Here is a 15,735-nt window from a genome sequence, read left to right as displayed (position 1 = left end):
TCTGTGTCATATGACCAGCGCTCTGCTGTCTTTGATGTTATTCAGTACCAGTTAGCAAAGCACATCAACAGACGGTAGCTTTTTCCTACTTTCTTTTCTATATCGTACGATGGCAACTTTGGTGGCGAACCGAGCGATGGACATCAACGGCTTGGCGGCCGCTGCGAGGACACACACTCAGGCTGTGACCCGAAATTACATCTCTCAACCCCGGCTAAGTAAGTCCCGTTAGCATGCTAACGGAGATGGGTAGCAGCTGTAGCTAGCTGCTAGCAAGGTTGCTGCGCTGCACTCAATGACAAGTGAACCGTCTGGAGAAAACCGTCAAAGTGTTCACTTCATCTCAGTTTTTGTAATAGTGTTTATCGTTTTTGTTGTGTTTTTAATTCAATAACAACAACGCTAAACCGGCCCTGGTGCAGGAAACCTGTAGCTGCTAATGGTGGAATTTTATGTCAATGAACTTCCTGAATTGTAAATTTTCGGTTTCTCTCCATAAATGCAAATATTAATATTAAAATACTTACACTCTTGGATTTTAGAATAACACAGAACATGCACCATAATGCTTTTTAAAAATAAGTCCTAATTGACCTGAATTGTGTGAAATGCCACATAGCATATGGATTAAATAATGCATCGGTTTCAAGCAAGCTAAGCTAGCAAACCAAATCTAGCAAATGACTGGTAACCCCAGGAACATAGTGGTTAATCTTTTAACTATAAGTCATTATACTTTAAGTCTTATGTTATATTAATTCACGGATATATGTGTCATTGTCACTTTTATAGTGAGTTAAACCTTACCATGGTCCGACACATCTAGCTAATTGGCTAACACAGCAGTCAGCTGACTCGGTTGTAACCATATGAATGAGTTACACGCAGTACCAGTGGGTTTTATTTAAGGGTTTTAATTGAGAGATAGATCTGATCTAAGTTTTAATATCTGTATTTCGTCGTTGCTGCCATACATGAATAAATGTTCTAACATTTATTATCCCCGGCGGGTTGAAGCACAGACTGGTGACAGCTGGAATGACCTCTCATGTGACACAATCACATGAGCAGAGGAACCTGAAAGTGATTCATGTGAGGATAAAACGACGAGCCTGACAGAAAAAAAATCATCAAGTGATTCACATCCATTGTTGATGCAAAAGCATATTGATATAATACCTCAGAAAATATAGTTTCCTATTTGCTCATTGCCTCCAGTTGTTTGCAGGAGCAGTTGCTTCAAGTGTTTGTCTGTGTTAAGAACGGTTATTAGGGAGTGTGTCAGCTTTCCTTTCCAGTTGTCGTTGTAACGAAAGTAAATAGTGCCATAATACTTTGACCCTCATAATATGACATCCTGACTGTGAAGACCTTAACCTGGTATTTTGAATGAAATCACAATTAGTTTGAAAGTGCTCAAGAAAATCAATAGTTCATTAAAGTTGGTTTCTTTCGGGTTTTAGAAGATGGACATTTAAAGATTTAACCCCTAACCTTTCTTCATATAAAGTAGATACATTTTTAAAATACTTTGCTGAAGGAAATTTTCTGTGTGACACAACTAAACATTCTGGGCCACCGGATTTGGAATTTGACACCTGAAAATAAACAGAGTGCACCGTTCATTTGCTGTCATTTTTGAAAGAACCATAGTTTAGTTAGGTAATATTCAATATTACATGTCATGTTTGATGGAGTGACAAATATAGTTTTATAGTATTGTTCACCTGTGTCATCTTGTGCTTGGCCCTTGCTGATGTCTTTAAGTATTTCACCATTTGGTTTTTGCTGCTCGATATTAAACCCGGTCTAAATTTTGCAGTCAAAACAATTTATTATCTGTTGTAGTTAGAAAGTTTAGATGCAACCTATACCTACTCTAGGTTTAGGGCTGTATAGGTATTCTAGGCTAGAATACATTTAAATTGATGTGCTCTGAAAAGACGAGGTCTCTGGCAATTACCTGTGTCAGTGTTAAATGAAGGAATGTTACACAGCATTGCAAGAGATGAAGAAAGGAGTTTAAAATGTAAACACCATTTGGCTCCCATGTTAGCTGGGCTCTTGTTTCTCATGTTTTTGATAATTACTGATTATGTTTAAGTTTCGCTAATAGTCATGTCGTTTGGCACTTTGCTCTGTGTTCTTGTGAAAAGGAGCATTTTGTGCGATTAACTGTTGAACATAGCCCGATCCGTGAAACCAGTGAAATGATGGCTTTTTCTCTGTGCAAGTGTCAGAAAAAAAAGCGTGGACTAAAAGCCTTTTAGCAAACCAGAAGGAAATGACTTAATGGAGCTTTGACTATCTGTGAGTGGAAGATGGAGGACACAAAATGTGATAAAATCCTTGTCAAACACCAAACCAAACCTACCTCTGAAATTCTCTAAATTTGTTATAGCCGAGTGGCCCTCCTTGTTCCGCTCATCACAAACCCAAAGCTGAAGGTCTGGTCTGACTCTGGACCTACTCAGGGCCTGGTACTGTTAGCAACATTTAGCATTTAGCTTAAAAGTACAACCATTTGTCCATCAACAAACTCCACTGAACATCACAATGCAGGTTTTAATGCATCTTGAAGGTCAAATTTGGTGTTCCGACATGGATCTGAATGCAAGCGTTGTGAAACTACAAGCAGTGTTGTTTTAAGTTATAAGGTAAGAACACTTAGCTTTTTTTTTCTTCTTGAAAACAAGATTGACTTTTTATGATACAGAGAAAGTTTCATTTATCTTTTTGTCACATTAAGTAGAAACAGAAGTGATCTAGAAGGGTTTAAAAAGACGTTTTCATTTTAGTTCAACTTGAACTCAAACTGTAGGAGACTTCGGTTAGTACAGACGAAGCAGTCGATAAGATCGCGGTAATTTTTCCCTCCCCTTTTGACTTGGCAGATCTTTAAGAGCGGCAGCTAGAGAAGTGCCGCTCTGAGACGGAGTAGGAAAATAAACAAATAAAGAGATTTTCCATCAGACCAAGTCTTTTCTTTTAAGAGGCCTTTGTCTCTGTCATGTCAAATGCGACAAAAGCTATTAGCCCACGAAATGTCTGGTCTTTGTTTTAGTGGTGCCTTCTGTCATGTACTGCTATGAAAAGACATGGAGCAATGCACTATACTTCTTTGTGAGGATTTAATTAACCGTAATAATGTAGTCATGATAAACAAATGTCTCATCTGCCACTATGAAAGTCATTTCTATAAAATCAATGTTATTTGTGTTGCGCTTCTATAATCCCACATTCTAATTAGACTTAAGCAGCGAGTTTGTCAGTAGAAAAAAAAAAGCGCTCCCGTGGGCTTTTACCATTCTTGTCTAAAGTAATATAAGAATGTGGCAAAATAAGGATTTGACACCATTTCTGTCTGAAGCGTGAACAGGAACCAGTCCGTGTGTGTCACACTTGTTTTTTTTGACCAGCATTAGTTTCCTGAGTGGGTTTTTTAGAGAAGTGTGCATTGTCTAATGTAAGAATTTCCACATGACACTTTGGAATAAAGTGGTAGTGAGGACTAAATGAAGGAATAATTATGCACAGGAAGCTGCAGGAAAATGTTGAAAATGATTTCCTAAGTTTTCTTATGAGACCCAGTGGACGTTTGGTACTTGAATAAAAAAAAGCTTGATTTCATTCATGAAGATCTCAGAGATACAAAAAGAAACAAACATCTAATTTAATTACACATTTAAGAGATTGTCTTTCCAATCTTATACACTTTAAAGAATTTGGAAATAATGGCACGTTTCACTCCCGAGGTTATTAGTCTGTTATGTTAGGAGAGCTGCACTACGTCACGTGATCTTCATCATGTGACAGGAAGCATGGAGGTAAATGCAGTTCAGCAAGAGAGGAGGAAAAGCACAATTTAAACAATCGTTCTTTGAAAGCTGCTGTTCTTCAGAAGGTAAGGTTCAGGTTCATCCAGTAGGACGCTAGCTAACATCACCGAACGAGGGCGAGCCACGTCTTTCATTGGCGGTTGCAGTAGTGATGTCATCATCATGATCTGATATTTTTCGGTTCAATCCGAGGCCCGGCTTTGAGCGAAGTTGGTGTTTGTAGTAGTTTCTTGCTGCCTGGAGATTAACCTTATCATCCACATGATGATATGATTTTATCTTGTTTGTTTGTGAACTTACTGCTTTAGATTTTTTTTCTGTGTGCGCATGTCTGTATGTGTGTGTGTGTGTGGGCTGGTTGTAGGTTCGAGGCAATTAGCATTCCCGTGTCCGGCGGGGCTGTGAGAATCGCTTGAAGTAGAAGCAGAGACACGATTGTGAGGCCGCACATCACAGCAGCTTTGTAGCGCTCATTTATTGTCAGAACGATGATGTGCCCCATCCTGCTCCAACCCGGTGCTGTCCACCCCACCCCCCAACCCCTAAGTCCCCCCTCCTCTTTCAGCTGGAAAATTGAATTGTGTTGGAATGCTCTGTGCCTCTTTTCTGTGGCACTTGAATGGGCTCTTTAGTATTTCACACCAAGGTGTCCTTCAGGGCGCAAGGTCAGGCTATGAAAACAGCTTCTAGTGGCGGATTAGGACCAATTAACATCTTTGTACACAAAGAGCTTTGGCAGCTGAACAGACCGGAGGCTCTAGACCCACACTGCCGTTGCATGCCAAGCCAGGGGACCGCTGCACTTGAACTGAAGTAGCAAAAGAGGGGTGGAGAAAGTTTTCCAAACCTAATGGGAAATGTTGCTACTTCACACCTCATGAACGTATCGTCCATTGAGCGGTCGTTATCTTATGAAATGAGAGTGCAAACTACTTTTTTTTATCATCGCAGTTATGGCTAAGTGGGTACCTTGAACTATTCCGGGGCCTTTGGAGCAGCGGGCTGTTGTTGTCAGAATTATGGGGCTGTTGGGTAAAGGGGCGTTCAGTCCAGTTGGGATATTTAGGGTGGGGGGTTTGGGGAATAATGGGTGGACCCCAGAGAGAACAGGTGAAGACGTGACTGTTTGTGAATTAAGTGTACAAACAGACTTGTTGTGTGTTGTATTCTATCGTTTGTTGTTGAGGAGGTTACACGAAGGCCGACGTACTTCACATCCTTTAGTGTCATTATGGCAGCTGGAGGGCAGTGAAGTGTCAAAGCTGTCAACAACAACAACAACAAGAAGTACAAAAACGAGTGGGGGGTGTGTGGTTGTGTTGATGTACAGTGAATAGCTTTTTCACATTCATTTTGTTTTTTTCTTCTTCTTACACATTTATGTTGAGTTGCAGCGACACTGCCCCCCAACCATTTCCAGTGGTATTGCTCTGGGGTTTTTTGGGTTTTTTTTTTTACTTCCCATCATAGCTGTATGATCTCTGGAAACGGTCCCCAAAATGTGCAAAATGAAGACATTCCGAAGGTTCCATCTTTAACGGAGAACGTAAACTTAAAGTTCGGGAAAAGAGTGTAATTGGACTTTCTCTAATCCACTCTGTAAATTTGTATCGTTGCATGAATATCTGCTTAATTTCTTTGTGTGAATTCTTAATAGTTTCTCTCTTGCTGACGAGTTTGTGAAATGTTCACAAGAAGTAAGGGAAGCCATAGTACTTGAAATTTCTTTAAAGTGCATTATCTCCTTTTGTAACCACAAATATCTGCCTGTCAGATTTAGTCCGCTTAAGAGACCCTTGTGGAATTCTGTTGTCATGGTTGTGATGGTTGATAATCATGGGGTGTTTAGATGTAGCTGTTAACTCCTTTCTATAAAGATCAATCCACAATTTATGAACAGGAACTTTTTAAAAAAAAAATTTCCTCATAGAAGTTTCTTTATTTAAAAAAAAAAAAAAAAAGAACAGGAAAAGAAGAACAAATTTGGGAACAGTTTTTTGGTTTGATTTCCATTCAGTGATTGTGACTCCTGTACAGTACATTTAAGTTACCTGAACATTTTCATTCCTTGTAATCTATTGAAGCCTAGCTGTGGAGCTACATGCTTTTGTGCAACCTGTCACATTGTACCACCATCTGTTGATATTTCAACAAAGTAGGAATGGGCTGAACAAGTTTTGTGTGAACACTATAGGCAAGGCAAGTGTATTTGTATAGCACCATTGAGACACAAGGCAATTCAAGGTTCTTTACAGGGACATAGAAGTGCATTAAAAAGAGGACATTAAGAAAAATGTAAAATTACATTGAAATGCCAACAAAAGTAAATCCATGCAGCTAAAAGTTGAAAAGTAACTGCATTTAAAAGATGATTAAATACTTAAGCCTGGAGCTTTTCATCCATTGATATCCATGCTCACCAGATTTCTCTGCACGTCTGGGATCTCAATACACTTTTTTGCAAATCTCATTTCGCGCAGTTTCTGAATACACGTTTGCAGATCCTTGTGCACATTCACTCACTTTCAGTTTGGCTTAACAAAATTTAAGCCACACAAAGGCTGAAATTCAATCGTACGTTTCTACCACACGCACTTGCTTGCAGTTTTTTCACTGCAGGACCGTGCTGTCGCTACATTGGCTGGCTCATGTTTTGCAGACGTCAACCCAGAGAGGCTCCGGCAAGGACGCCGGTCCTCAAAGGAGACGAGACAAAACTTTCCTCCTTGATGATTTCTGCCCATCGGATTGATTTTCATCTTCAGCGGTAGTTGTTGAACAATGAAGGCTACGTCGTCTTGACTTGTTGATCCCACGCTATGTACGTCTTGTGTTACTATTGAGAGACCCCTAGTGGGCAGAATCAACATACTTTTTGAGCTGAGCAGAAACAAAACGGAGTCTTATGCGTTCGTAGTTCGATCGGATTGTTTGAATAAAAGCTGTGTTTTCTATCAAACTTGGTTTCACAGCTTGCTTTTTTTTTTTTTCTTTCCCCGGCTACGGTGTCCTCTAAAAAAAAAAGCAGTTGCCACCGACCCCCTGCTGCAAACAAAGGTCGCGTAGAACAGAGAAAACATGTGTGAGAACTTGAGTCATTCACCAGATTGATGGACCAAAGGCAGGAACAGAGATAAAGGCTGGTTTAGAGTAAAAATAATTTTTTGTATCAGTGGCGCTCTCGGTTTTTATCATCACACTTGAGCCTTCTTTTCTCTTCCTCTCTCAATAGTCTCCGCCCCACCTTCCCACCACCATCCCCCCTCTCCACCCTCAAACACACACACACACACACACACACACACACACACACACACAAGGCCTGTCTGGCTATAGAGGGTGAATTGCAGGTGTGTGTGTGTGTGTGGGAAGTGGCTGCAGTACTGTAGCACATTGACAGGTTATTTTGTTGGCCCCTGCCTAATTAGTGGCATTATGGATACACCCCACCAAGCTGCAGCGCTTTATGTTCGCACCAGTCTGCTCTAATTTCCTGCCGTCTTTGATATCAGGCCTGAGATTGACGGTTTGCACATAAAGAGGAAAGCCAGACCATGATAGAAAAACCCGGCGGAGACAATGACGCCACCAACTCCTTCAGCCCCACGTCTTTTGCATTCTGTCTGCAGATGTACAGAGAGACGTGACAGTTGGGGCGAGGGCGGGTGAGTTGGGGGGGCGGGGGGGTTGGCAGGGAATTTCTTTCAAACTCGACGGAACATACGCGTGTAATTTACACGGGAATCGGTAATCACAACTCCCTCCGCATGAATCGATCATTTGCTAGTTTCAGAGGGAAGTCATGTGACTGACTTGGAGGTGCGTTAACGCGCTGTTCATTCAATGCTTAGCAAGGCCACCAGCTATTTTCCTTAACCTTTCTTCCGGATGACTAGGGTTCCGCGTAATTGTGCTCGACAATTTCAAAATAAGTGAATTTAATGCAATTTTTTATGACATTTGCTGGTCGTTGACAATTGGTCACAAAAGTGCACGGAAGCTGTTTAAACTTCAACCGCGAAAGGTCATCCTGTGACTATTAACGCCGTCGGCTGTAAGGAAAGCTACTTAATCCCATGCAGATTGGTGGTTTTCAACGCCACACAGGTTGGGAATATTGTCAGTATTACGTGTGTGTGTTATTTACCGGTCCTGTGGCCTGTTGACCAAAAGAGTGAATGAACTCTCCTCTCTTTCAGCCTACTCCACGGTGTCGGGTGTGAACGGACCCTTGGTGATCCTGGACAATGTGAAGGTGAGGCGGTTCAGGGTTTTTCAGGAACGACGTCTGCGTTTCCAGATGTCACATTTTTGAGTTTGAAATGCAGTGTTCAGGCCCTGTCGTTAAACCGGGTTTGATTTTCTTGGATCCAGTTCCCAAGATATGCTGAGATCGTTCACCTGACGCTGCCGGATGGCACCAAGAGAAGCGGGCAGGTCCTGGAGGTGATTGGAAGCAAGGCGGTTGTCCAGGTGAGGACAGGGATCAGCCTTCGGGCCCTAAACCCTGGTCTGACCACCGGAGGGAGTTTCTGTCCAATCGGTCCTGCCCAGGTGTAGTTCGGTATCAATCTGGCCTCGCTTCCTGCCGCCTCATCATGTTTTTATCGTGTTTATTCAGGTGTTTGAGGGAACGTCAGGCATCGATGCCAAGAAGACGGCCTGCGAGTTCACTGGAGACATCCTGCGGACCCCCGTATCCGAGGATATGTTGGGTAAATCCTCGCTTTTCACACGTTTAAGTCACATTTAGCAATAAAATGCTTCCGTCCAACTCTTCTGTTGCACGCAGCCGCATCATTCTCCGTAATTCAAAGACGGACATTTTTAAATCACGGCGAATGCTGCATTTTCCCTTTGATGTGCTTATTTTACTTACATTTCATTATGTGGTAGAAGCAAAACGGCGCTGAATCAAAAACCTTTTTTTTCTTTTTCTAAATGTTCTGAAATGCTTGTGCGATTATCTCAGTACAGCACAAGGTTACATATATTTGAATAGCGGTAGGAAGTAAACCTGTTTTTGTTTTTGAAGTATCATTAATCACATCCACGGTTTTGTAATTACTCGTTCTTGCTACTTGTAGACTCGACGAGAATCATCAGAGCCACTCGTCTGTTTAGAGTGCGACGTAAAACAAAAAAGATCAGATGTGTTTAGAGATCTCATCTAATTAATTTCATTTCAGCTGCATTTCTTGGTAATTATCTTTGAATTCAAGTTCCCGATAAAACAAGTTCCTCTTATTTGGTGAATAATAGACCAAGCTTGAGTTTTGGCCTGAAGGAGAAAACCTTCCTCTTTTCAGGACGCGTCTTCAACGGCTCAGGAAAACCCATCGACCGCGGGCCCAGTGTGCTGGCTGAGGACTACCTGGACATCATGGGTACTACGTCAGACACCTAAAGCAACATTTAAAGGTTGTTTGTGTGGTCTTACCCCCGGGTTGTCCCTCCTTACTCTCTAGGTCAGCCCATCAATCCCCAGTGTCGTATCTACCCAGAGGAGATGATCCAGACCGGCATCTCGGCCATCGATGGTATGAACAGTATCGCCAGAGGACAGAAGATCCCCATCTTTTCTGCTGCTGGGTTGCCTCACAATGAGGTAAGACCTTTGTTTTTCCTCTGGAATAGGGATTAGCTTCAGATCATATAAAATGCTTTGATATCGTCAATGTCTGATCGCCCAGTTCAAACCAAACCCCCATCAGTCTGTCTCTAACCTCACGTTAACAGGAAATTTAAAAAAATAAAGATCAGGTCATGCTGGAAGAAGGCGAGTGATCTTTTATTATGGAGGTTTTTTTGTCACAATACGGCCGGTGAAGTAGGACAAGCTTTGGAAATGGTCCCAAGGCTAAAAAATGTTCTGATTCATGAAAATGGAATAAACAATGGACACAAAGACGATTTGGCAAAAAAAACCCGTATGCATTGATTCTATCTATTGAAGCACTCCAGCAACAATTGAGGCCTCTGGAGCGACGGACCGTCGGCTGTTCCCGATGCTCTTCAGCCAGAAAAGGGGAAAAGAGGATTTTGGAAAGCAATTTGGGAACCTGTATTCTGCTTTTCAGGTCTACATATTTCATGTGTTCAGAGCTCAGGGTCAAAATACAATGTTATTGCTATTTGATGATGGCAAACCTTTTTCAGGCAATAACAGCTTGTGTTTGTGCTTTGGGAGACGCAAATCTCTTCTTGTTTCCTTATTTCCAACAAAAATATAGTAGCTTGATGCCCGTGCAGAATCGGACTATTGGTGGTTTTTTTGCGAACTTATGACAGACCCTTGGTGATCCTCGCTAACCTTACTTCTGAAAGTTGTTTCAGAAGTAAGGTTAGCTAGGAAACAGCCATCCTGAACATTTTGGACGTTTTAATCGCCATGGTTTTTGCCTAATGATGCGGGTTTGTCGTTGCCACTCAGATCGTGTGAAACCCTGGCTTATGGTTTTGTTAAGCTCGTGTCACAGAGGTCACCGTGGTGGATTCCTCTACCGCACAGGTGCATGAACTTAGCCCACAAAGAGGTCAGTCCAGATCATGGACTTTCTGTGACATCATGCAAACAGGGTGAAATTCTTCTTTCACAGCACGGAAATTTAATGACCGATCCAGCAATCCTTCTGCTAGTTCTTCACGAATGAGAGACGAGTGAAAACACAACATGTATTAATAAGATGTTTCTGCGATTGGTTCTGCTCTCGTTCGCTTAAGTCGGGCCTTGACGACAGGATGAAACGCATCCGAACGACCTTTTTTAATATTTCTGATTCTGGCTTTTGAGGAGGTGGGTGTAGTTTGACAGTGGTTCTGATCTTTCCTTCTGTTTCCTTCTTGATCCCAGATCGCCGCCCAGATCTGTCGCCAGGCCGGTCTGGTGCAGAAGTCCAAGGACGTGATGGACTACAGCGCCGACAACTTCGCCATTGTGTTCGCCGCCATGGGGGTGAGTAGACAAGCAGCAGCGGACAGTTGTTCACCCCCTTCACCACCAACCTACCCCCACTGCCAATTTGTAGCTCTAATCCCCCTCTTAACCCTGACGCCCCGATGTGACACCCTGTCCCCTCCGTCCCGCCTCGTTTTCTGTCTTTTATTCATCAGGTGATTTAACCTTTAAGTCCCTCTTGTTACTTCTGCACCTCTGAGCATATCCCCCGGCCACGTAGACGGGTTACTAATTCAACACGCTGTCAGCGCCGCGGTGTCAGGTTCGCGCCTCCTCAGCTGCTCCTCCTGTCTGCTGTAATGCCATGATTGTCACTGCTCGACCGCTAACACACACACACACACACACATGAAACACTAATCCGTCCCATTTCCACCAATTCGCATCTCATTGTGGCTCGTCTTGCAGGAGGAAAAGCCTTGTTAATAGGGATTTCCACAACTCGACACATGGATATGCCTTTTTAAAGGAGGATTCTTCACGGAAGTAGTTTTCACGGCAAATGAAATGCAACTTTTAAAAACAGTCAAAGCATGTAGTTAACGGTTATACATCACTAACTCATTTTCCTATTTTTTCTTGCTAGTAACAAAAGTTTGTGGCAGGAAAAGTGGACTTCACTTTTCAAAACTCCAATAAAATCAGGAAACACAAGCTGAAATGCGTGTTGATCATTTTCCAATATCTGCATACTTCAATATTTGAACACATAGAAACACGTTTAAAACAAGTTTTTAAAGTCTGATACTGGGACAACCAAACTGGGATGCGTCCTGCTGTTGGTGATGTTTGTCAGACACATCTCTGATTGGCTGTCTTTAACTTGTCTCGTCTCTCAGGTCAACATGGAAACCGCCCGTTTCTTCAAGTCCGATTTTGAGGAGAACGGTTCTATGGACAACGTCTGCCTCTTCCTGAACCTGGCCAACGACCCCACGTAAGACTCAGTCACACGTTTGAATCTCTGACAGACAAACATTAAGCATTCAGAACCCCAGGCAGAACTGTGGGGCACTGTTTGGTGACTGCTTTTTTTTTTTTACGCCATCAGCATCGAGCGAATCATCACCCCTCGTCTGGCGCTGACTTCAGCCGAGTACCTGGCCTACCAGTGCGAGAAGCACGTCCTGGTCATCCTGACGGACATGAGCTCCTACGCCGAGGCTCTCAGAGAGGTACGAGACACCAGGTTTACACGAGCGTCGTCGTACACGTGGTTCCGATTGGACGATCTGCACTCCATTTCCTGACCATCTCTAAGACGTCCAATCAGAATAAACCTGCAACGACCAGAACATTTAGGAATAACTAGATGTGTAATGGGTGTTCGGTAGTTTTTCCACGTCCTTTCCTGATGGTTGGAGTTCCAGTTCACACCGAAGGCTCCGGCAGCAGGTGTGAAACACCGAACCTTGTAGCGTCACATCAATGCAACGCCAATCTGAAGCCTTGAGCACGCCGCTGACTGTCTCCGTTCACATGCTCCGTTTTTCAAAGGGAGGATAATGCGTCTTTCATTTCTGTAAGAAATTCCTCAACTTCATTACTATTCAGCCGGCTCTAAAAGGAAATCGTCACTCAGCCCTCCCTTCTGCTGACCTCCTTTCTCCACGAGTCGAGGAGTCAGGCCCTCTCCAACGACTCCTTTGTGTCCTCATGATAATCCTTTTATGTTGTACAGTTTGCCGTCTCAATATCCCGGCAGCTTTAAATGGTTCATGTGCAAATGTGTTCTTGCACTCGCCGTCCATGACCTTGGCACGTGAACGCCGCGCCGACTCGATATCGCGGGCCGACCCTAAAACCCAGGGCGACGTTGCCATTTAACTTGGGCTGGCATTCGCGCGCAGAAAGGTTACCTCCCACATTGAAGCGACGGATCACAAGTGTCTCGCCTGCCCCAACCTTTCAATCCGAGGCTGAATGGGATGCATCTTCCTTTCTTTTTTACTCTGATTTCTCTTGACTTTTGACTCTCCGAAGGCGAACGTATTTAGTCGGCTGTTGGAGGAGGAGCAGCAGCAGCAGCGCGTGAGGTTGCTACTTGAGACGATTGCTGCTACAAGTCTGGTTTAAAAGAAAAAAAAAAAGAAAATACAAAAATATGTACATTTACAATACCGTTTTGTCCTTGAACTCTTTGTGGATGATCTGTTCACTAACGCAGCTGTAAGTCATGTTAAAACCTGGAGTTAGAGTTCCTCTCCGATGGTGTTGACTCTCCTCAGGGCTGATGCTTCAGGTCGGTTCTGTCTTTATGCTTTTATATATTTAACACCGCCTTTCAAACGAGTTGGAATGAGAGCAGTCTGATGAAGTTGACCAACGGATGACGGACATCGACTCATTTTATCTTTATTTGGTCAATCGCTCAATAAAATTACCAGATACGAGTCGAGAGGCATTAGAGGAGAGCCGGGGAAGTGATTTTTGGATTTGTGGAGTGAGAGTTACCTTTTATTTATTTTTTCACAACAGCAGGCCGGCTGCAAAACGAGGGCAAATGTTCCATTCATTGTTTATTTTTGGCTTCTATTGTTGGATGGACAAAAAAAAAAGATCAGATTTACTCGCTGGATGTGACTTTTACCGTCACCCGACGTCAACATGGTCCTCAGGGCCGAGACGAATCTTTAGCTTCTCACAAAAAGAAATAAAATTCTAAGTGCAGGTTTCCCCACACTGAGCCTCCCCCTCTCCTCCCTCTTCCTCACCCGCAGGTCTCGGCTGCCCGTGAGGAGGTTCCCGGCCGTCGTGGCTTCCCCGGCTACATGTACACCGATCTGGCCACCATCTACGAACGCGCCGGCCGCGTGGAGGGCAGGAACGGCTCCATCACCCAGATCCCCATCCTCACCATGCCCAACGACGGTGAGCCCCACGCCCACAGCTCTCATTCTGGGGCGTCGATGCTGTTTTCTGGCTTTAATCCTCTCTGCAAGTCCTAAAAATAATGACTCCAGAATGGATAGACTGGAGGCTTTTTTTTTTTTTTTTATGGCTGCAGTTACCATAGCAACACATATGAAGAGCTAGACTCCTATCTAGTCTATCAGGACTCCCCCATCACAACATCACGGGGAGGTGATTGTGTGGGCTTTTATTAAATGCTGCTGGGGGTTCCCAAAGGCTCCAGATTTAAAGTCCTTAAAATGTGAAATGTTTTCTATTTCTGTCCAGTTTAAAAAAAAACCAACAACTCATAAAATAATTTAAAAAATAATGACACCTTGTAAATTTAAAGCCGTTTCTGATGTTTGCGTCTCCTGCTAACCTTACAGACATCACCCATCCCATCCCTGATCTGACGGGTTACATCACCGAGGGTCAGGTGTACGTCGACAGACAGCTGCACAACCGACAGGTATCCGTCCATCCGAGACAGGAAGTGAAGAGCAGGAACAGGAAATTGAGTGTTTTAGCTTAGCGATTAAACGCTTCAGTGATCGCCACAGAACACATGGAAGCCATGTTGTCCTCTCCTCTCAGATCTACCCGCCCATCAATGTGCTGCCCTCGCTGTCCCGTCTGATGAAGTCAGCCATCGGAGAGGGGATGACCAGGAAGGATCACGCCGACGTTTCCAACCAGCTGGTAAACGCAGCCGTCGTGTTTTAGTTAGGGATTATAGGCTGGGACCAGGAAGTGGTTTGTTGAAGGTCCCGGATGTTGGGAATCTCTAATCCGGACGTCTTCCTGTCCGCAGTACGCCTGCTACGCCATCGGTAAGGACGTCCAGGCCATGAAGGCCGTGGTGGGAGAAGAAGCCCTCACCTCGGACGACCTGCTCTACCTGGAGTTCCTCCAGAAGTTTGAGAAGAACTTCATCGCTCAGGGTGAGAAGATTCAGACTGATGGGGAGGGGGGGGTCTTTGTTTCCCCCTGACATGGATTTCACGATTTCTGTTTAACGTCTCCCCAGGTCCGTACGACAACCGGACCGTCTACGAGACTCTGGACATCGGCTGGCAGCTGCTGCGAATCTTCCCCAAGGAGATGCTGAAGAGGATCCCTCAGAGCACCCTGTCAGAGTTCTACCCCCGGGAGTCCGCTGCCCGCCACTGAGGGTCGCCCCGCTCCTGTCCCCACACACATTCTACCCATCATCCCCTTCTGTATTTATTCTTCTTTTCACCTTGAGCCCCTCCTCTTTTTTTTTTTTTGGTTCATCCCCCCACCACTCTCCTCCTCCTCCCTCCTGTGACTCAACACCCCCCCCCCCCCCCCTCACCTGAATGAGAACAGGGCAATAATCTCTCTGTAGACGTATCGTGGCGTGACCGTCCAGGAGTGTGTATATGGTTGTAACGTCAGTGAACATATCGTTAGACTGATAGATAAATCCTTATTTATTGGGGGTGTGTTACTGCTGGACCCCCCCCATTCTTCTTCTTCTTTTTTTTTTTTTAACAGATGCTATATAAACTCCATCTATAGCTCAGTTCAAGGTTTCCAATCTGAAGACAGACAAAAATAATCATGATGAACCCCTGCTCATGAATTGGGCTTTTTATTGAGGCTGATTCAACTTGTTTTTGTTTTCTTTATTATTTTGACCTATACCATCAACCAAACTGGTGTTGACCTCTTATCCACTGCCTATGCTGTATTTTTTATTTTCTTTCTCCCAATCATCTCATGTCAGCGTCCTCCATCGACGGGGTGGAACTGTTTACGGCGCTTCCTCCACCGACCGTGAAAGGAAATAGAGCGGCTTTTTACATTGTTTGTGTTTTTTTTGCTGTTTTGATTTGTGCTGCGAGGAAAGAGTTTATGAATCATTCCCATCTGTCCGCAGAAAATAATTATATGTAGTGTGACTATAATGGTTTAGTGAGTTGTGTCCATGAATAAATTAAGTGAAGTATGCCTCCATCTCGTCTCTGTCCACTTGTTTGCTGATTGACAAAGGTGTTCTTGAGGTTCTTGGGGAGGGTG

General features: G+C 43.8%; 1 protein-coding gene across 1 annotated transcript; it reads left to right on the top strand.

The window, feature by feature from the left end:
* atp6v1ba (ATPase, H+ transporting, lysosomal, V1 subunit B, member a) lies at positions 1–15,666 on the top strand. The gene is made up of 14 exons (XM_068326997.1): positions 1–218; positions 8,039–8,094; positions 8,214–8,312; positions 8,461–8,554; positions 9,149–9,226; positions 9,308–9,447; positions 10,693–10,794; positions 11,637–11,734; positions 11,849–11,972; positions 13,518–13,668; positions 14,079–14,161; positions 14,287–14,391; positions 14,504–14,633; positions 14,720–15,666. The coding sequence occupies exons 1-14, from the start codon at positions 110–112 to the stop codon at positions 14,860–14,862; spliced, it is 1,512 nt and encodes a 503-aa protein (XP_068183098.1). The 5' UTR covers positions 1–109; the 3' UTR covers positions 14,863–15,666.
* Positions 15,667–15,735: the final 69 nt, after the last annotated feature.

Source organism: Antennarius striatus, chromosome 11 (assembly GCF_040054535.1).
Source record: "Antennarius striatus isolate MH-2024 chromosome 11, ASM4005453v1, whole genome shotgun sequence".
Taxonomy (NCBI): domain Eukaryota; kingdom Metazoa; phylum Chordata; class Actinopteri; order Lophiiformes; family Antennariidae; genus Antennarius; species Antennarius striatus.
This window is presented reverse-complemented; position numbering and strand designations above follow the sequence as displayed.

Coding starts and splice junctions, on each gene's coding strand:
- atp6v1ba (XM_068326997.1), top strand. CDS start 110: ATGGCAACTTTGGTGGCGAACCGAGCGATGGACATCAACGGCTTGGCG. Junction 8,313..8,460: donor GAAGCAAGGCGGTTGTCCAG/GTGAGGACAGGG, acceptor GTGTTTATTCAG/GTGTTTGAGGGAACGTCAGG. Junction 10,795..11,636: donor TTGTGTTCGCCGCCATGGGG/GTGAGTAGACAA, acceptor CTCGTCTCTCAG/GTCAACATGGAAACCGCCCG.